The sequence below is a fragment of the Pelodiscus sinensis genome, chromosome 10, assembly GCF_049634645.1.
Source record: "Pelodiscus sinensis isolate JC-2024 chromosome 10, ASM4963464v1, whole genome shotgun sequence".
Classification (NCBI taxonomy): Eukaryota; Metazoa; Chordata; order Testudines; family Trionychidae; genus Pelodiscus; species Pelodiscus sinensis.
This window is the reverse complement of record NC_134720.1, coordinates 12,644,666-12,666,727: the sequence shown is the minus strand read 5'-3', so window position 1 is coordinate 12,666,727 and position 22,062 is coordinate 12,644,666. Positions and strand designations below refer to the sequence as shown.

General features: G+C 39.8%; 1 protein-coding gene across 1 annotated transcript in view; it reads right to left on the bottom strand.

The window, feature by feature from the left end:
• Nucleotides 1-6,457: 6,457 nt before the first annotated feature.
• CLSTN2 (calsyntenin 2) overlaps nt 6,458-22,062 on the bottom strand; it is an 810,104-nt gene continuing 794,499 nt past the window's right edge. The window contains exons 13-17 of the mRNA XM_075937529.1: nt 19,842-20,012; nt 19,102-19,247; nt 11,880-12,003; nt 11,099-11,283; nt 6,458-10,028 (exon numbers count right to left, since the gene is read on the bottom strand). Coding sequence (XP_075793644.1) covers nt 9,822-10,028; nt 11,099-11,283; nt 11,880-12,003; nt 19,102-19,247; nt 19,842-20,012 — 833 coding nt within the window. The 3' untranslated portion in view covers nt 6,458-9,821. The remainder of the gene's footprint in view (nt 10,029-11,098; nt 11,284-11,879; nt 12,004-19,101; nt 19,248-19,841; nt 20,013-22,062) is intronic.

The following is a 22,062-nucleotide window of genomic DNA, read 5'->3' as shown; positions in this document are numbered from 1 at the left end:
AGGCAGCAGCAACCAACCAAAACCACGCACAATTTAGTACATTACCACGACAATAGCCTCCATGCAGTGATTGATTAAATATTAATCAGATACCCGTCAATCCAGAACAGATTTTAGGATGTGTTCCTATTCTCTGACCATTGGATACTCTGAGGCCTTGAGCCTCCAATTCTCGTCCCTCTCACAGCAGCCTGATTACCCTCTCTAGCCCGAGCGATGTCCACTATTTACCTTCATCTCTGTTGTCACCACTCACCAGTATTTCTTAAATTTTAATTGTTTCCAACATTGCTCACCTAATGCTAACCTGTATTCTTTCCACATTCCAAAAGAAGACTGTACAGCTAAAACATCCATATACACCTTTCCTAGTACTACAGTGCCTCGCCTTTTACAGCCTATTGAAAATGATGTATCACTAGTTTTTTTCCAATGTGAAACTTCACTCTAGTGACTAACATGGTTAAAGTCATCAGTGTAAGCCTTTTGTTCAATCAAAATGGTGTTTAATACTTTGGAGGAATGGAAAGGGAAAGATGTTGAAATGAAAACATCTTAAAAATAATTAAAACCTGGAAAATTTAGCAAAAGGCCTGATAAAGGCTGAGAGAGCTGAAGGAGCTTAAAGAAATTAGATGCCCAACTCCCATCAAAAGGTTCTTTTGAAAATCCCATCAAAAATCAATGGGTCAGAAATTTGCTCTGAATTCCGAAAAGTGCCCCCATCTCATTTTACAGCCATATAACACACTGCACCACTTGTCAAGTTCTACTGCATGGAAAATGTCAAAGAATTTGCCACCTAAAATAAGATTAGCTATTTAGTTGACAAAATTAAAATCATAGTTATGTGAAAGAAACATGAAAAACTCCTTATGCTTCTTCCCAAAAAATGCTTATCATACAAACACAGCTGCACCTCTTGGCTTTGATGGGGAGTTTTCTTTGAGTTAGGACTATAGGATTGGGCCCATGGGCTAATATTTTCTAGATCGGGCCCAGAAGTTTGTTGGCCAGATTGTCCCTAGAACCTTCAGGAAGCTGCACAAAGGATTTGACAGGTGCCAGGCTCCCTGTCCTTTTCCATTAGACTACCCAATTCTTGGGTATAATGCACTACTAAGTTAGAACTGTACTGTTTAGCATTCAATTTGTAACCATGAAAATGACAGCAGGAGGCTTAGGGCTAAGAGAAAATCAAGCCAGACAAGATATAGAACCTTCTGAGACTCCCCAGAGAGCAGCACCCTGTATTCAGAGCTTCATAGCTAGCTAGATTTTTACCATTACCCACAAATCCTTATTTTCCAAAAAAGGGGGAAAACTCATAAGTTCCTTTTAAAACCAAAAAAAAAATCCCCTTCAGTGGTTACCCATTTTTTAAAACAAAATAAACGTTTAGCTAATCAATATAAACTTTTAGCTTTGGGATTTTCTACTTTTTTTCCTCTATTTTATTAGTATTTTGAAGAGTATTTCATTTTATTAAATATCCTCTGGAGAAAATCCAATTAAAATGGACAAGAGAACAGCCCAAGGACTTGATTTGTTTAAATTCTCTCTCTTTCTCTCTCTCTCTCTCTCTCTCTCTCTGATTCTCTCTGACACCCCCACCCTGTTTTAGGAAGGATTTGTTCCTACTGTGCCCAGAAAAGTGTTTTCATCACACAACATATGTAATTAAAAATTAGTTCCTCTGTCACTCCTCCTCCACTTTTTAGGCACACATAGTACAACAAGCGTGCAATAGAGTCCTTCTATCTGCAACTGGTGTATATAAAATCACTAAAGATATTAGGAAAGTAAAAAAAGGCTTTTTGTTAAGTTTGTTGCAAATGTGCATTTGCTACCAAGGTTTTAATAGTCCATGTTTGTCTGGGTTCTGATTTCTTTTCAGAAGGATAAAATAATTTCAAAACAATTATTATTTCCCCTAAGTAATAATTAAGGAAGCAACAGTGCTTGTCTATTCTTTGGAGGCAGAGACTTACTTTTGTTGGTTGTGCACACAGCTGTATCTAGCACAATTCAGATGCCATACTTTGACTAAGCCTTCTAGGTACTTCTGGGACACAAATATTACATCATTATTATAATTAAGTTTCTATGAGTCCTGTTTCAACTCCTATAGAAGTCAACAGAAAGACTCCTAATAGACACTACATAGCAGGTCCACGCACAACTCACTTTTTTAGTCACCAGGACTGATATGAACTCACAAAACTCTAGCAAACTCTTGTAATCTGTGTGTGTGAGAAGGCTAAGAAATCCCCATATAATTTTTCTACATGTTATACAATAGAACCTATATATAAGATGATAGTGGACTTTTAAAATATTTTCTGTGGTATCTTTAATTATTAATTACAGTCAAAAATGTTTATGAAATGAACATGCAATGTTTTTATGCAATTCAGACTCTGTGAATTTAATAATCATGGCTCTTTTCCAGAATAAAAAAACATGAACAAGGAAGCTTAGTTGACTTATTAGTCATCCTGGTGCTTCATCAATGTTTTAGCAAAAATATTTCTCAGGTTTAATGGAATTTACAGTAACAATAGCAGCTGTCTCTGAGACAACTCTGTCCAACAGGAAGTCTTCCCACCACTTTCTAATCTAGAAGGATCTTGCCTCCATCTGGCATGGTTTAAAAGAAGAGTTAAACCATTCCAGACTCATAGTCATTTCTTCATTCCAGGATGCCATTTCCTTTATTAAAAATCCTATAATATTCTACATCAATGTCCTAATCCCCTCTGGCTAGTAACAGTGTTCCTGTTGTGTTTATACACTTAGCTACAGAAAGCATATAAATTCTTAAAGAGCACATTAGCTCCCTATTTGCTTTTGGGTACAATTCAAGGTATTGAGGCTGATTTGCAGAGTGCTATTCAGTTTGGGCATGGGCATAGAAGTTAAGGGCAACTGGCTTTCTTTTGCTGTGAGTCCTTTGGAATGGATTTTTGAGGGCTAGTTGTTGAAGGGGCCCTCAGTGGAAAGCAGCTGGCTCAAACTTTTATGATGTCTACAGAATAGAGCCAGAGTCTCTGGTGAACTCTCAGGCTTTGAGGTAAGGTTCAAATCCCTCCTTTGGCCTTGCCCTATGAAGGCAGCATGATTGTGAGGGTCTTACATAGTCTAAAGATTCGTGGAAATATTGAAAGAGGTCAAAACATGAGGTCTATCTTTAAAGAGCATAACACAGTAAAAGACTATGGGATGGTATGATGGGACATCAGTCATAGCTAAACCTCTGGCCAAGTCATGTAGTCAAAATGGACCCTTTGCAGGGTATAAAGAATTCGTCAAACTATCTACCTTCATCAGGGTCTTCAGTCTCATTTCTGAGCCCTTTAAATCCAGCCCTTTACTCAGTCTTCTAAAAGGGCCTTGTTCCATACTCCTGTTTTAGGTCACCAGACAACTGTTGAGGGGAACCAGACTCATCCACTAATCTGGGTTCCAACCCTTTAATTGGTTGCTGCTGAATTCCTTGGGCCTGGTCCCTTTACCTAGGAATTAAAGTTCTCAGGTCCTCTCTCTCTTAGTGCCAGTAAATGCTCTCCTTCAAGCACCTTTGGTCAGAGGGGAACACTCTTCTTCACTCCCTCTGGCTGCAGCCTGGAACTGAGCTGCTAACCCTTGCAGCTCCTTTTATCTGAGCTCCTTGGGATCTGATTGGCAGGTTCGCCGAGGCCTCTTATGGAAGACCTCAAGGACACACCTCCACAGCTCTTTTTATAGTGTAGTAGGACCACAGGACCACTAGCAGGCAGTTACAAAGGGCCAGTACACTTACCACAGATAGCTTTAAATTTAATAAATACATTAAATTTTGTAATATTTTAAAAGGCTCACCCTCTGGCAACATTCATCATTTCTCCTTCCCCCCTCAATCTGACCGACAGTTTACAGAGGGTTAGTAGCCTCCTTCAAACATATACAAGAGAACAGTCAAGAGATACTGACTGTCCAAAAATGCAATCCCCAAATTTGTCATCTGCCTGAATTGTCTACCTTGAAGTGCAAAGCAGTAACAAATGAACCATCAGAGAGATCTCTTAGTAGGGTTTGAAATGCACATGTATCTGCCATTATTAGTAACAGACAGAGAGAATAACTTATTTCCTAAATCTCTCATAATAAAAATTGTGTCGTGGTGGTGTACTCATCAGTTGAAAATATCCAATTATAAAATATCTTAGCAGAGAAAGCTAAAATTAGAAAACATCAAGATTTCATCTGCTATATAACTGTGAGAGGACAAATACCTAACTACATTGAATGTGACACAGTACACACTATGACATCTTTTTTTTTCCATATAAGATAGTTCTCTTGCTGTTACTACTCATTCTGAAAGGGGCGTGTAGAAATACTATAGAGAGAACATCAAAGGAAAAACAATACAAAGATGAAACAATTACATTTGGAGAAAGTAAGATGTTGATATTGAGTTAGTCATCAAAATTAACAGCACTCACTTCATTTTCCTCAGTCTAGATTCCTACAAATTGGGTACATGAAAATATTGTCATTTTCAATAAACAAACTGGCAAGATATACTTCATCTGATCAGCAAATATATATTGTACTATGGAGGATGGGATTTCTACAGACTTGTAGATTAGCAAGACCTTAAGTCCTGTATTTCTCCTCTCTATAATCACATTTTCATTTTCTTAGTTTCTGTGACATATTGTATATCTCCCAGATATAATTATCTGACAGAATAATTGAATATTCATAACACTAACATTTATGTAAGTTAACTCTAAGATTTAATGAACCCTTATTTGAACTAGTGTCATCTGGTGCAGTACAGCTTGATTTTGGTCTCAACAGCACATGTCTTTAGAATCACTTGTAGATATCTAATACCTGTGGTAGTGGTGGAAGTGAAAAAAACAAACCAACCAGAGCTATTGACCATGAAAAGCAATGTAAGCAGCACTATTAGTTGAGAGAACACATTGTAGAACTGGATAGAATTTGCATTAGTACATTTTGCAACGGGCTGCTACCCTCAAAATGTTAGAAGGAAAAATGTAAGTATTTTGAATGCCGAATCCCCACAACAGCCAGATGCCATATGAGTAGGTCTCACTTTTGCCATTTTTAAGGGACACTGTTGGGCCCGGTCCTTCTGATTTTAATCAAGTACAATTCCTGTCTTAGTAATGATATCCATGTGACTTTGGCTGGGTAAGGATCACAAGACTGGGTCCATTTTGAAACCTGCTACTGGATAATGAGGACTATTGTGCAGCTTGATGACCATAATCTGCATTAGGAGTAAGGGGAAGAATTATGCCTTAGGGATCCAGATTATTCAGGGAAGTAGAGACAAGGATATTATACTGCCCTTTTAAGAGGTTGTACAGAACACTTTCTTTAGGAGGAGGTGGGGAGTGGGCACAACACAGCTTCTTGAGTGCAAAGACTACCATTTAACCCATCTTTTAACAGGAGGTACATAGATACTCCTTACATACACTCTCCCCCCATTGTTGTAACCTGTTCATGGTTGGGTACAATCTGATCTTGAATGACTGAGAGTCTCTTGTGTCCAGCCATATGATCAAAATAATGAGCTTGAAGGTCATAGGAAATAATATTTAGAGATCAGTAAGGAAGTGAAATGGAGAAAGCCCCTACTAAGAACTGTTATATAGTATTTTTCATTAATTAACCAGTAAGCTTACAAAAATTGTAGTGTGTTGTACAATTTGTTGTTGTTTTTTCATTTAAGTATATTTTTGACAAAAAAATTTTTTTCAGCCAAAGAAATTGTCCATGTTTTTGGGTAGAAAAAAATGGCAACTGAAAACAAAACCAAAAAGTCAGTAAAAATGTTCTGGCTTTCTTAAGGTATGTCGACACTTGCCCCCTACTTCAAAGAAGGGAGGCAAATGAAGCATACCGAAGTTGCAAATCAAGCCCTGGATTTAAATACTCCACGCTCGATTTGCATGTTCCCGGCCGGTCGCCATTTTAGAAATTCATTAGACCAAAGTAACTGCCCACGTCTACACGCAGCAGTGAAATGGGAGTCCGATTTAAAGCCCAAATTCGAATTAGCTGGTATTCTTCCTGCAATGAGGCTTACCAGCTAATTCGAATTAGGGGCTTTAAATTGGACTCCCGTTTCACTGCCGCGTGTAGTTACTCCGGGCAAGTGAATTTCTAAATGGCGACCGGCCAGGAACATGCAAATCAAGCGCAGGACATTTAAATCCTGGGCTTGATTTGCAACTTCAGTATGCTTCATTTGCTTCCCTACTTCGAAGTAGGGGGCAAGTATAGACATGCCCATATAGACTTTCTGCCTTTTGGAAAAAAATCTAGTGTCAGTTTCAGCAGAAGTGAAACATTTTTTATTGAAAATGTTTTTGAAAACCAAAACACTTTTTGAATTTATTTGGTGAAAAAAATCACTGAAATTATGGATATCTTTGGAAAACTGATATATTGTAAAAGAATTCCTGCAAAAATACATTGGGATTTTACAATTCATTCCAGTGTTTTGGAACATTGCTACAGAAAACTGTAGTGATTTTTTTTGTAGTGCATTTTGTAAAAATAATCATCTTAACCGTTTGAGTGAAAAATGCTTCATAAACTGCTCAGATGATTAACCTAAAATAAGTACATCTTAGTGTGTAGACTACAATCTTATAAAACCAATACAAAGATAACACCGGCTCTGATTTTACTCTTCTTACTTCTATAAATTAGACATATTTACAATATAGAATATATAATGATTCATGATTGCTCCTTCTGTAATGTACCAGCATGAGCTGAACATATTTTCATCCAATAACCAAAATTATAAATATTTAATGAACACTCAAATATATTTTTCAAGCCATGAATAAATTATAAAGTAATTAAAGACTATTGATACCATTATAATTTGCTGTTTTCAAACAAAATAAAAGTGATGAAAATCATTGACAAAAATTGATTTTCAATATTTCAAAAACAATTTTAATTTTGAAATTGATTTTTAATCTGTAACTTTTACTTTCTGTTTGGCCAGCAAGCTTTGCTTAGTTGTGCGCTGAAAATAACCACAAATAAAAGACCTGCATCATACTATTATTGAAAAAAAAAAAGAACTATACCTTTTCACTAGATTTCCTTATATCATAGTCTAGAAGGAATAAAATATATAATGTGTGTGTGTGTATATATATTATATTTATATAAAATAATGAGTTACCTGTGCATATACACCATCTATAATGCAAAACAGTAAGTGGCCCAAATAATTATTCAAAACAATCAGAGAGACTATAAAAATAAATTATGGGAACAATCCTGACTGTCTTACTCCCTATTGCAAGTGGGGCTGTACACATGAGAAAAGTTCTGTATTGCCAACACCAAGCATTCAAAAATCAGAGTTAGGCTCCTCAAAATCATGAGGTCAGTCTAAAAAATGATATAAAAAAGGAATAAATTTGTCATGTGTCTTAAATTTTTAGGGCCCAGTTGGATCCCACAATCATTTTTTTTTTCAGCCATAAGAGGAAATAATTTTATTGTTTAAAATAATGAAAGCTGGGACTTTTTTTATATTCACATTACTGTAAGAGCTGGGGCTTTAAGGAATATATGAAGTAGCAAGAACGCTGGCAACCCTAAGTAAAGGCCATCCCCTGCAGGATTAAGCACCATGACTGCACATAGAGTCATGGCTCCCTAACAAAGAAAAGATTTGCACACATAGCTTATGTTTTATTACACTCCATTCTGCACTGATATGGAGCTTCCTGGGGGATTCAGGAAAGGTAGGAGGAAGGGTTCACTCCGAATAGCTAATTCCAAAAGCAAAATTCAATACACAAAATCTAAAGGAAAGAAGAGGGCTGGAAACATAGGTGAAATGCCACAGGGTAGCATTCACTTTGATGCCAGTTGTTTTGTCTATGATACATTAAAATAGTTACCGTAGTAAGTAGTAAGTGCTGCCTCATTTGTTATTCATGTCATTTTGAAGATGCAAAAGCTATTAAAAAGAGGAGTAAAAAACCCAAAATAGACTTAGAAGCATAGTGTCCTTTTTGTTGAATGGTGTATAGGAAAAAATATGCCAGATTAAACTAATTCTTTTTCAAACTCTAATTGTTCTTTTACTACTTCTAGGTGGATTTTATTTTTCTTTATTCCTTTTTTATTTTATAGAACCTCTTTGTCAAAAAATAAAGGGTTCAGGAATAGGAGGAAAAGGATAATTGTAGGTGCAAAGGAGTGGTGGAGATCTAGGTTAGGTCCATTTTCTCCTGTACCAGTGACTGGTTGGTGAAAATATAGCAAAATTTGGGGCTGATATTTTATAAAATAAAGCCAGACATAAATTCTACCTGGCATAATTTAATCCAGCATTTCTCAAACTGTGGGTCCCGATCCCCCAGGGGGTCGCGAGCAACTGAGAGTGGGGTTGCAGCAAATGAGAGGGGGGGTGCAGTATAACAAGTTTGAGAACCCCTGATTTAATCGGTCTTTCTAAAGGCAAAAAGGAAACATTTCCCCAAGATTATATTTAATTTTCATGCATATATGTATGTACTTGGGTAAGTCCTAACCAAACGTAGCTAGATTATATTGGGGTTCATTAATTTTCTGTTACTGCAGCAACGTAATGATTTACAATGAAGATTACAAAACATTGATCTGCAGCAAATTACTGAATCTGTGGCTAATGATCAGTCCCAGAGGTTTCAGCTAAAATCAAGTTCAATTTGTATTTTCATTTCACATAAGATAACATTGCTTAATTTGTAGGAAGGAGATCTTTGAAAGTTAACAAAAGGAAAGAGTTTCATCTTCTGAGGGTTTTACATGATAGTTGTAAAATTTCAATAGGTGGACTGTTTCAAGGTTTAACAGCATCAGCAGAGAAATATATTACCCCTTCCTAGTCTTACGCACACTTTACATGTGAAGTTCTAAATCTGCCTCTCTAGAATGCAATTAACATCCAAAAGGCAAAAAGAAAAGCTGATAAGTGGCATTCAGCTTTTGATACCTGGAGCACTAACCTGTCTTGGTGGATATTTTTTAGACACACAATAAAGTGCAGCCAAATGGCAACAGCATTATTTGGATTCACAGAAATAATTGTCCTAAGCTGAAATCTCTCCTGTATGAAAAAATAGCAAAGGCAAAACCTCTATGGATTGAGTGACAGGATTTCCAGTGGATTATTTGGAACCAAAAATGGAAATAGAGGTAATAAATTGATGGACCAAGCTCCAGAATAGTATTATTACCATGGAGGACATTAAAGTTGGTAGCCTGTATTTCACAAGGCTATTAATAGCAATTACAGTAGACTTCCGATAATCCAGAACCTATGGGTCCTAGGTGGTGACGGATTATCAGATATTTAATTTTCAGGAGGTACTATAAGATGGTTATATATATACTGTATACATTATATACTGTATATAAAGTGCTCTTAACCCTTTTTATTGTACATACTGTATACAGTATACTGTAATGTTTTCGGTTTTTTAAGCCTTTTTTACCCTTTTTGCTAAGTTCAGCTGCTGCCGCTGTTACCTTGTGACTCATTTTTTGCTGAAGCTCACTCACTAGGCTCTTGCCATTTTGATGCCGGACTATCAGGAGTGCCGGACTATTGGATGCCGGACTATTGGAGTTTTACTGTATATCAGTTTGGGCAACAGAACTATATTTCAGTCAATAAATTCAAATCCTGTCAGTTAATGCATAGACTCAGATTAACTTAACTCGTAAATACATTATATTGGTGTTTACAAAAGGAGCAATGGAACTGGCAGGCTCTAGTAATGGAGTGTTGAATCATCCCACTCCAGCTGCTCTTGCCTGGTGGCATTCTGTTTCTTCCCCTCATTTCCAATTTCTTCTTCCTCCTCTTCTTCCTCTTCTTCCTCTTCACTTTCCCCTGAATCATCACTGGTTGTATCTTCCTCTTCCTCTTCCACCTCCTCCTCACTCTCTTCTTCTACATGTTGAGGCTCTTCATATTTCTAGATTGTTAGAAAACACAGAGAAGGAAAGGACTTAGGGAAACAAAGTAATTGAACAAATCCTTTAATACCTCTTGTAACACCATTGAAAATACTTGTGTAATGGGTGATGCCACAAACTAATTGTTAATATCCTGCCAAAGTCTGATTTTCATAGCTACCTGGTTATTAGGGGGTTAAACAGAATAAAGTACAAGGTAAATTCTAAACATTGGAATGATTGTAACAAAAATTGAGTATGGGTAAATGACTATCATTGCTTAGCAAAGCTACTCGTGGTTAGCTCTTTTAACTTTTGCTCATTTGTCTGTTTCTCTAAACAGGTTCTGATCTTTCTGGAACCTCTGCCATGACCACCTCTTGCCTTCAGGTTGTCAATATTTAGTACCACCACATTTTAAAATGGTCAAATTGCATTTTTGTGGTGTTTTAAATCGCAAGTGTCTTAGCTGGGCAGGAAATCATAGGACAATGTTCCTCTCCCCCTTAAGCAAATTTTTCACCATTCCATTAAATAATAGTTATGTACATTGATTAATAAAATAATAAGCAGAAGTCCAAAAATAGTAATTGTCATCATTTTTTGTATTATAGTTGTGCCTAGAGATCTTAGCTGAGACTGTGAGTGATTGTGCTAGAGGTTGTACACACATACAAATCCTGCCCTGAAGAGAGATCACACAAAGTAGCAATCTAAATAAGTGGTTTTTGTTAAAAAAAGCAGTAACTAAGGACTTGTCTTCACTACCTCAAAGATCAACGCTGCAGTGATTGATCTTCCAGTGTTAGAATAAGTGGGTCTAGTGAAGACCTGCTAAATTGAACACTGATGGTCCCCATTGACTCTGATATTCCTCACAGTCGTGAGGAAAGTCTCCCGTTGACCTCCCACTGTGGGGCTGCCCCAAAAAATTGATGTAAGGTACATCAGTTCCAGCTATGCAATTGTTGTAGGTGGAATTGTGTATCTTACATACATTTTCTCCACCAACATAGACCTGGCCTAAGTAAACTACCATCTGAAATACTAACTCCTGGAAGTGCCATGGCAATTCAGCTTTTCTGCATACCTCCATGGGATTGACAGTAATGGTTAGAGCAGAATCATCCCAATCCATTTCATTTTCTTTACTTCCTTCATTTTCAGTAGAGCTGTGGTGATGAGAAGTTCGAATTCTGTAGATGCCCAAGGCTATGATGAAGACTAGTATGCTGACACACATTATTATAACAATGGTGGCCACGCTTGGAACAACTGAAAAAAAATGGAATAATTTCTCTACAGATTTGCCTCCATGCCACTAAGTACATTCTTTCTTCTCTATTCTTTCTTTCTTTATACTGAGATCCTACAAATTGCACATCACTAGTGATATTTCCCATAATTACGTTCAGTGATGACATGTGGCAAGAACAATGTAGAACAACTCAGTGTGAGACATGATGTCTGTTGATGCAAGAAGTTTTAATTGTCCATCATCTATATTGTCCCTTTCTGCTAAGGGAGAAATGTTCCCAGGAAAATAGTTAGAGAAGTAACTTCATTTGTGAAAATAACTGATGTCTGAAATTCTTTCATTTGCCAGTTTTATTTTTAAACTTTCTAGTCTCTATGCTAAAAAAGAGCTGACCACACAAATGCCAATAGCGTATTCTTTAACTGAGGTGCAGCTCCTCAGGAAGACTGAAAGGAACAAATGTTGCATCTATGCAATGACTTATTTTGGCTTGCCCAGGGTGGGGACTCTGTCGTAACTTCATAATTTAGGTTAATGTCTTCACTGAACTGAGTCACAACAGAAACATTGACAGCCCCTTAAACATAATAAGCACTTTCCATATAGTTAATACCTGAGCTATGAATGCTGTTTACGCTTTCCTCTGGGTGATGAATAGACTGGAGAAACTGTGGCTGTATTACCAAGTGACTTACACGGTCCATAAAATTAGAGTTGGAGTTGTGTAGAATATTAACCTGGAATAACAAAAGAACAAAACTCTGACACTACAAAATACTGAAAACTCCAATATCATGCCTTCTGGTGCCTGAAACTGTGATTTGAAGTTTATCATCAGCCAAAAATATGAAACGGATCTCACTAGAAGATTGCTATTGGAGACAAGATTAATTGTCTCCCACACCAGGCAACATATCCTAGTTATTTGTGGTTCAGCAGGACTGCTTTGTTGTTGTTGTTGATGATGATTGATTGATTGATTGATTATTATCAACATCATCATCTTTAACAGGGACAGACTTGGGCATTTGTAAAGCCCTCATCAGTTTTGGGTGGAATATCCTAAAGAACTCTAGAGAATTCTCTGAACTACTCTCAGTTAAGGACATTAAGAGGCGGGTAATTGAGTAATCGTTTAGTCGATACACTTTGTATCGACTACACGATTACTCTATAAGGGAAGTAGTGATTAGTTCTGGCTCATGCCAGTGCTACCCCCACTGCTGCTCTGCAGTTTAAATGTAGTATCAGCTGGGTGTGCAGGCATGAGCTGAGGCAGAGCTGGGACCACTGTGGCTCTGCAGTTTAAATGTACATTTAAAATGCTGAGCTGCAGCAGTCCCAGGCTGGTGCGAGCTGGGACTGAGCCAGGCTCTCTGTCCCAGTTAGCACTGGGTCCAGCAGCTCCTGTCCGTGGCCAGCACCAGCTGCTGTGAACAGAAGCTGTTCTGGCAGCAACCCCTGTTTGCAGCAGCCCGGGCTGGTCACGGGCAGAGGCTGCTTTGCAGAAGCCTCCCCTACAGGGCAGGGGGCAGGCGGCACTGTGGAGATAGTGCTGGGGGAATTGGCTTTTAAGCCGGCTCCGTCCAGCACCGGCTCCTGTTTCTTTCTGCCACCATTACCTCTGATAAAGAGGCAAGTGGGGGAAGTGAGTAGCTGAGTAGTTGACTTTACTACCTGGTAAGCTTCGGCTCGATTACTCACTTAAATCCCATGTCTCAGTGCAAGCAGAGCCCCCTGTTTGAACACAATGCAAGCTCCCTGTTTTACTCCAGGTTAAGTAAGTAACAAATGCAGAATGTGTCTTTGGCTCACTGAGCTTTCTTCTACCCTGCTTCTCTGGGCAATGCTATAGTAAGTGGGGAGTCTTGCAGTGTGATCTGAAATTGCTGTAAGTAGCAATTGACAGGGTTACACAGGGAGCAGACTGAGTAACTGGTAACAAATTAAAATGCAATGAATAGTCCTGCAGCCCCTTGGAAACTAACAAAAAAGTCTATTAGTTGTTTTTTAAGGTTTTTTTTTCTATTACAGACAAACACGGCTACCCCTCTGAAACTTGGTAAGTGGTAAGAGCACAGCTTGATTTGCAGAACCCAGTTTACATTTACAGGGCTACAACTAGACTCAGCGTTATTTCTTGCAAACCCTGACACATTCTGAAAATCATTGAGATCCCAAAATGGAACTCTCCAATGACACATTAAAAGTCAGTTGTCACAGTGCAACTACATTTGAAAATTGTCCTGATGGAAGCCCAAAGAATCATCAATATGGTGCTAAGGAAAATGTTTCACAAATGTAAGAATTTATGGCAGTTCTGACTATGCAATATAACTGGTGTGCTTGATGCTTGTTCTTGCTTAAAATGAAACATGGGCCCCAGATAATTTTCAAACACTGAGAAAGATGAGCAATACATCCAAATATTAATTATATGTTCCACTTGCCAATGGAAAATAGCATCTTTTGTAATCAGTCCTCAGATTTTACAAAGATCAAAGATTTTTCTCACGACAGCACCTGTTGTATTCTATTTGTTTTCTCTCATGAAATGTACTTCTCTAAAGGTTTCTTTAAAGAAGGAAGGGAGGAATGTAAAACTTAGCCCAAAGAAAATCTGCCTACCCTTTCTTTTCTCATAGTCCATTTAAATACTAACAATGATACGAGGAGGAGCACTCAGAAAGGAAAGCAAAAGGCAGAGTAGAGGTGACAGCAATATAGTTAAAGCTCATGCATTTTTTTAAATGTCAGTTATAATTTATTTTTAATGGCCTAATTATAGGATCTCTGGGCCTCTTCCTCTACTACTCTGTAGTGAATCCAGTCATATACTCTTGTGAAAGTTGGATAAAAAATGCTATCAAGTTCCAAAAAATGTCCCTCTGCAATAGAGTGTGTTCACCCTTTCAGGAAAACTCCAGGCTCAACAAAAGAATTCTGGGAATTGACAGTTGGACAGGATATAAGACACAATCTTCCTTCAGCATGAGAAAGAGAGATGGGGAGTGTGAAGGGGAAGGTGGCAGGCTGGGGAGGCGGTGAAGCTAGTAAGTTAGAAGGAACTGTGGAAGGGCTAGTCTAGAAAAGGTGGATGTATAATAGTATAAAGAACCCAAGGGAAATGAGAGTTCTGAGACTTTTGCAAAAAGCCTGGGGAAGGACAGAACTGAGGAAGGTAGCCAAGGGATGTGGAGTACCCATGGAAGGGTATACTAGAAATAGCCATGTCCCAGCTGGAAAATCAAGGGATCACCAGGGTGAAAGAAGAACAGGTCACTAACTGATTAATAACTGACAGATTTGGGGTTCATCACCAGGGCTTCCAAACAGTGAGAGCCATCCTGATGTCAATTCCCTGCAATATGGAAAGGGAAGAATGGTAGATCTTCAAAGAAGGTCTGTGGCTCAAAAGGAGAGTCTAGATGAAGTGTATTGCATTCCAGAGACAGGAAAGATAGACAGAAAATCTAGTGATCCAATAATGGGACTACATGGAACTTTTGAGTGGGTTTTTCATTTGGACTCTAGTTTGGGACTTCAGTTACCCCAGAAAATATGGAATCTTTCTGAGCTAGCTGGATTAGATTACTCACTGTGCCAGCTCAGAATTAGATTGAAGTATAGTTGGAAAAGGAAAATTTATGCAGTAACCACTTAATAATGGGACACATCTGACCACAAAAAACAGTCCATATTGTTTTCCTTCCTTCCTCTTCCACCAAAAAAAAGTCTATTTGAATAAACATGCCTTGTAGAGTGACTTAAAAGAAAACAAATATAGGTTGTTTTAGATCTTGGGGAGGGAGAAGGGGGAATAAAAAACCGGCCCTGGTGGGCCACCGCCACTATGTTTACCTGCGCCTCTGCCGGTATATAGGATCACAGCTTTGGTTGTCCATGAATCACTTTTCACAGCCAATGTGACTGGTGGGAAGCATCGCAGACCAGGATGCCACTTCCTGTCACTCACATTGGCTGCAAATAGTGACTCGTGGCCAACGATAGCTGTGATACTCCGATACCTGAGGAGGTGCAGGTAAACATGGAGGTGGGTGCCCACCAGGGACTTACCCTGTGGACTGGATCCAACCCGCAGGCTGGAATTTGCCCGTCTTTTAGATGAAGGGTGGGAACTGCAATTTAAAGCACCTTGTGAAAAATATGCAAATATTTCCCTTTCATTTATAGCATCTAGCTCTAGCTCTTGAATCTCCTCTGACTAACTGTAGCTCTATTGTGCAGGAAGAGAGGCAGTCTGTCATGTAGGCAGTCCTCATGCCATTCAAAATCAATGCCAATATTTTGAATTCCTCCCAGAAGCCAAGTGATATCTATTGCAAATCATGGCTCACAATTTTATCCTGTGCACTAGCTTCGTTTCCAGATTACTTGAAGGTGTAGCTCCAATGCTGAATGTATTGCAGTAATCTAATCTTGAGGTGATGTGGCAGTGGCTGGCAACCACAAATACTGCCTCTCAATAAAGCCACATTCTTCTGACCAAGTTGAAAAACAGCCTTCCAAGACACTTTTATTTTTCCCTGGCTGTTTAGCAGTAGCTGAGGATCCAAGAAGTGCCTCAACTTCCAAATTCTATTAAAAAAGGAGTTGTACAATGTGAATAAGAAGGGCAGATAAAATCCTTGCTCTAACTTCCAATTGTTTCTTCCAACCTACCAACAGCAAATCAGTTGGTAGCTCCTCTGCCAGAGGATGCTACTGTCAAAAGTTTCTGTTGTTCATAACTGAGAAATTGGAGGCATAGAGTGTGAAATAGTCGAGGGACAGGCATAGAAACACTTAAAGAGAAGTGCTGAAGCAGTTTGGTGTCTGTGAGCAAAGCACTTGAGAAACTTTTGAGAAGAGATGAAGCTGTAGAGTCAACCAGACTTGATAAAAGGAGAAAGACAGACTATAGGCACACCAGCAGCCTGAATTTGCCATATTTTCTAAATGCAAGATTTCATCAGAACTTAAAAATTAAAAAGAAACTATGCTAATTGTTCTTTGTGGCATTAAAACTAGGGATGTCAAAATTCAGTTCCTTTGGTAAATGTGTAACCACTTGCATTTGTTGGTGGTTATGTTTTCATATGGGGGAGGCGTCTCTGCGGCTCCTTTCTCCCCTCATCCCTATGCTACTGCTGCTGTTGACTAGTCGATAGGCCCTTCCACGTTCCGTCTTTGAAATGTAAAAGACTCCCCAGCTGACTCTGGGCTCAGTGCGGCAGGCCAGCTTTGAAATATACAAGAGTTCTGCACTCGTCCCAGACTCCATGCTGCGCTTCCTCTTTGAAATGCACAAGAGTCCCCGCTGGGGACTCTTGCACATTTCAAATCTAGCTCGCCACATCGAGTCGAGGGTCAACTGGGGAGTCCCTAGCTGATCCCGGACTCCAAGAGGCACTGTCACTTTGAAATGCTGCACAGAGACGGGGTGATCTGTAAAGTCCCAAGCTGATCCTGGGCTCCACCCCACATTTCAAAGTGACAGCACCTCACTGGGTCCAGGGTTAGCAGCTGATCCTGGGCTCAGTGCAGCGCTGCTGCTTTGAAATGCCGTGAAGAGTCCTGGGCTCTGCATGGCATTTCAAAGTGGCTTGGAGTCTGGGATCAGCTGTAGACTCCCCAGCTGATCCTGGGCTCCATGTGGCGCTGCGACTTTGAAATGCTGCGGTGGCGTTTCAACGGAGCAGCACCGCACACCTAGCTTCAGACTCCGTGCAGTGCTGCTGCTTTGACGTACCTCTTTATTTCCCCCCTCTTGCTGCCTCTATCTCATAGGGTATGTCTACACTACCCTCCTAGTTCGAACTAGCGGGGTAATGTAGGCATACCGCACTTGCAAATGAAGCCCGGGATTTGAATTTCCCGGGCTTCATTTGCATAAGTGGGGAGCCGCCATTTTTAAAACCCCGCTGGTTCGAACCCCGTGCTGCGCGGCTACACGGGGCTCGAACTAGGTAGTTCGGACTAGGCTTCCTATTCCGAACTACCGGTACACCTCGTTCCACGTTCCACGAGGTGTACCGGTAGTTCGGAATAGGAAGCCTAGTCCAAACTACCTAGTTCGAGCCCCGTGTAGCCGCGCTGCACGGGGTTCGAACCAGCGGGGTTTTAAAAATGGCGGCTCCCCGCTTATGCAAATGAAGCCCGGGAAATTCAAATCCCGGGCTTCATTTGCAAGTGCGGTATGCCTACATTACCCCGCTAGTTCGAACTAGCGGGGTAGTGTAGACATACCCATAGAGACAGGAAGGGGGTGCAGGGGAGTGACTAGCTGAGTAGCCCTTACCATCCCTAGAATGTCCAGGTAAGCAGACTCTATTCTACAACCCAATTCCAGTTCTTAATGAACAGGCAGCCATATACTTTACAAAATGCCATATTAGATTAAATCTGAAGTTCATTTGGTCTTATATTCTGTCTCTAGATATCTCTAATACCTGATCATATTATTTAAAAAAATCACTTCCCCAATTGTCACCTGGGTTCAGACAAAGGAGAATTAAATCAGCACAGAAAATTAGAAAATTGCCCCTCTCACTTTTGAAGGTCTGCCTTAAGCCCCATTACTGGAGTAGGGTAGGGAGGCTTGCACTGCCTTTGTTCATGCTGTGCTTATTTTTTGCCTCTCTAGACCACTTTAGACCTGGGATATCAATCTGGCATATTATACCAGCATGGAGTTCACTTTAAGGAAAAAACCTGTAAAGTAGAAAAAAGGCTGGTGGCGCTGACTGAGACCTTTGAAGTAACGCTGTGTACCAGAATGAAAAGGGGGTTCTTTTTCATGCAGGAACCGCTTGCTTGTCACTAGGCACAGCTCATTGGCCTGTGATTGCTGGAGCCACCTGTACTATCTAAGGAAGCAACAGTGTTCTGCCTCACTTGCTCAAAGCAAAAATATGTGGAGTCTCTGCTTTATATACAATTATCTAGTTGTAACTGACCATGCTCAAACAGCAAATCCTGTAGAACAGAGAGTTGATCCTAAGGTTGAAAGATGCAGTATGTCTGATGTGTTATGCTACAAAAAGTGAAGATCCTCTATAAAAAATGAACAGAATCCTATCATTGTATTCAATAAGGAAGTGCAAACTAATCTGGAATGACTTCCTGGTGAGGTACAATACATCGTTTCACTTACCGCAAGAGGGTAACACTTGATTCTACTAAGGAAAAAAACTGTGTTGACAAAAAGTCGAAGGGCAATGAGCTGACAACATGGCACTGTCAAGCAGGAGGACAATAACTGGGATTCAGTTTGGAGCTTGGATGTGGGAGACAACTCATGGAAAAAATAATGATGCCTATTATGCATGGGCAGGAATGTGGCTCTGAATATTAGTGTCAAGTGAAAGTTCATCTTGTTGTTATATATTGCTAATGTGGGAGGCAAGGAGGGCAACTGCCCCAGGGCCTGGTAATTCAAAAGGGTCCACGGCTCCCAGTCACTGCTACTGCGACTTCAACATGGCAGCACCTGGAGGCCCCAGACCTATTAAATCACTGCCGGAGCACCGGGGAGTTCTGAGGACTTGGGGGGAAGGTTCACCATGGTCCAGGTGATACAGGGGGCTGGCTGCCCCCAGCCCCACCCCTTCTGATCCTGCCCCTTTCAGGAGCATAGAGCTGACCCCTCCCACCTTCCCCAGGAGCCCCATGAAGCTGTTGGCTCTCCTGTGAGCTGCCTAGACCACACAATATGCTAGGTATTTAACACACACAGGAGCACTCTGTCCCTGCCCTGAAGGATAAAGGAAGAGGTGTAGCTTGTCAATAGTAGAAGGAAAGTTTTGGTAAAAAAACATCTTTGCATTACTTACCTCCAAGTTGAAATCATTACTGGTGTATCGCCCATTCAGCTCTGAGCACTTGATCCTGAACTTTCTGTCAAAGACGTTGGAAGTGTGCCAATTCCGATAACGAACCTGTCGGAGCACCAGTTCATAGTTTCTCATTGTGTCCACACCTGAATCAATAACACAACATGAATAAATGCCAAGAGATGCTAGAGGGGCAAGCACTGTCAAAACTTTGTGTTTACAATAAGAGAATTGTACAGTGAAATCTCATGATCTAAATAAGAAAATGAAGTGGATAGAACAAGCTCAGTTTGTCAAAGATTCCAGTTCATATCTAATTAAGTGAGCAATGTTAAGACTTCAGGAACTGTGAAAACAAACAAACAAACAAACAAACAAACATATAGACATACAACCAATAATTTAGTAATATCAGAAATTACCGTATGGACATATGCCATGTTCTGTGCCCCTCCCCTACTTTCCTGGGGACTCACATCACCACATGGGATATAAAAGGTGGGGCTATGGCCATGCTGACTCGTACAGGGTGAATTATCTGGCAGAGAAGGCTGCATCAGACAATCCCCATGTATACCTGAGAGGTGAGATGGAATTGTTCTTTGTTGAGGCACACTCCATTATTGAGCTCCTTCTGAACAGTGTGGCTCTGATCTGTACTGTTTGTACACACAAAGCAATATCTTAAAAGTAACATTCTAAGAATGTAATGAAAAAATGTAAATGGCGCAATAGCATACCATAGATAGAATACCCTGTTGTGGAGTTTGTGGCATCCAGATGTTTTCCTTGAAGTTCTTTATGATCCAATTCTAAACATTCCTGTCTAGGATCCAGATCCACACCAATTACCAAAATGTCACAGAAATCCAAGTTGTGAAGCATTTCCTCTAACACAACTGGCTTATGGACTGTAAACACATGGAATGGACAAAACAGAAACAAAATTAGAGAAAAAATGGTCACAAAACCAGTTTCATATTGTAATATGGTTTGCATACAGCTGTCCGCTTTCAAAGGGAATGGCTGAATGGTTCTAAGCATTGTGACAGAGCAGGGGTGATACAGCAGGTGAAAGAGCTTGATGGAAGGGGAAAGAGGCAGAGAGAGAGTCAGCAATCCTGGCTAATTAGGGGTTGCCTGGAGGCCTATTTAAGAACTTTCCCTATGAGTGAGGGGGAAGAGAGCTGAGAAGGAGTTTGGAGAGCTGTGAAAGAGTGTGGAGAGAACTGAGAAGGAGTTTGGAGAGTGGAGGAGGAGTCTGGAGAGAGAAAGACATCGGAGGAGCCAAGATAACAGCATCAACCTTGTTAAAGACTACAGGGAGACAGCAGATCTCAAACCAAGGCGAGTGAGCCATATACTGTGACTGCTAGCCTGTGGGACTGTGGGTTGAACAGGAGGAGTCAGGGGCCCAGGAGTGGGACTGACCCTGCCACAGCATGTATTAAACATTGACTACAACAGCATGCAAGTGAAAAGCAAGAAATCTGCAATACTCATATGACCCCTGACCATCACGTTTAAGTACTTTGATGGATCAACAATATAGGAAAATCATAATAAAAAGCACTCAAGAATATGTCAGAAATATTACTTTGAAACATGAGTTTGGAAATAAATTCACACATGAACAATTTTGATTTTCAACACTACATTCACAGTACATTACTACATGTGCCTAGGAGCTGTGAACATAAATCTTCTTTTTGTGATTTCACGATTCTCTCAATTATTCTATGTCTCATAAAGAATTTTGCATTGCCAAGGATGCTATGCTAATCTGTCCAAGACCTGGCATGGTCATAAACTGTGAATGATCATGCATTTTCCAGGTTCAAAGTAATTGAGTTGTAAACTGACTGTGCTTCAGTGAGTAGGATAAAATCTATCCTGTCACAGAAGAGAGAATCAGATGCATATTTAATATTTTAATCCTCTGGTCCACTTGGCACAAAGTGGCTGGAACACTGGCTTAACTGGCTCCCTGCAGATACCTTTTGCATAATATAAATCACTGGGATTTCACACCAGCTGTCACCCATCCACTGGCTCTCAACTTAGGGGGTGCTCCGAGGAGAAAAGGATTCAAGTAAGCACCATACTATTCCCTGGCTATCTCCATTTGCTGGAATAGCGCATCAGGGCTGTGGATTGTAGGATACAACATTGCTGTGACTCTAAATTGTGCCAGAGATGCATCCAGCCACCAGTCAGCCTCAAAAGAGGGGCGAAGAAGGGGGCTGGCAGGAGGCACAAAAATGGAAGAATCATCTTTGCCCCAACTCCCTTAGCTGTGCCAAGTGAATCTCTGCTACACATAAGGATCTAGCTTGTGGTGAGCAAGAATTCACGGTTAGCTTTACACCTTCATCTGTAGATAAAAGTTTTTGAGTGCAAGAAGGATTCAAGCTGAATAACATGGTAATTATAATGAATTATAATTTAATATTGTTTGCAACAATGGAATCTTTTCCAAGTATTGCAACAATTAAAGTGACAGATTTTTTTATCCAGCCATTGTTTTTTACTACTGTTAATGGTAATAAGGTAAGATTTTAAAAAAATGACTAAATGATTTAGGGACCTAAATCAATTGGAGTTAGATTCTTAAGTCACTTATGCACACTTAAAAATCTATGCATTAAAAAATACATTTAAATTAAAAGTGAGATTGTTTTAAAAATCATTCAGATTTGAAGTTGACAAGATATGTTAATCCCTCCATTTTCAAAAATGTAGTAAATAAATCAAAGAAATAAAATAATAAGAATTACAAGCTTGCAGACAGGTCTCAAAGAAAGTCAAACCACTGAACTAGTCAAAGCCACTGGCTGAAAACCAGAAACTAGAATTCATTGAAATATTAAGCCAGCTTTTGACAGCAGAAGCTTCTTTTGCATAAGCAGAGGGGTTTTTTTCATTTTAGTTTATTCAGCTACAGGTGGACTTCCTATGTCT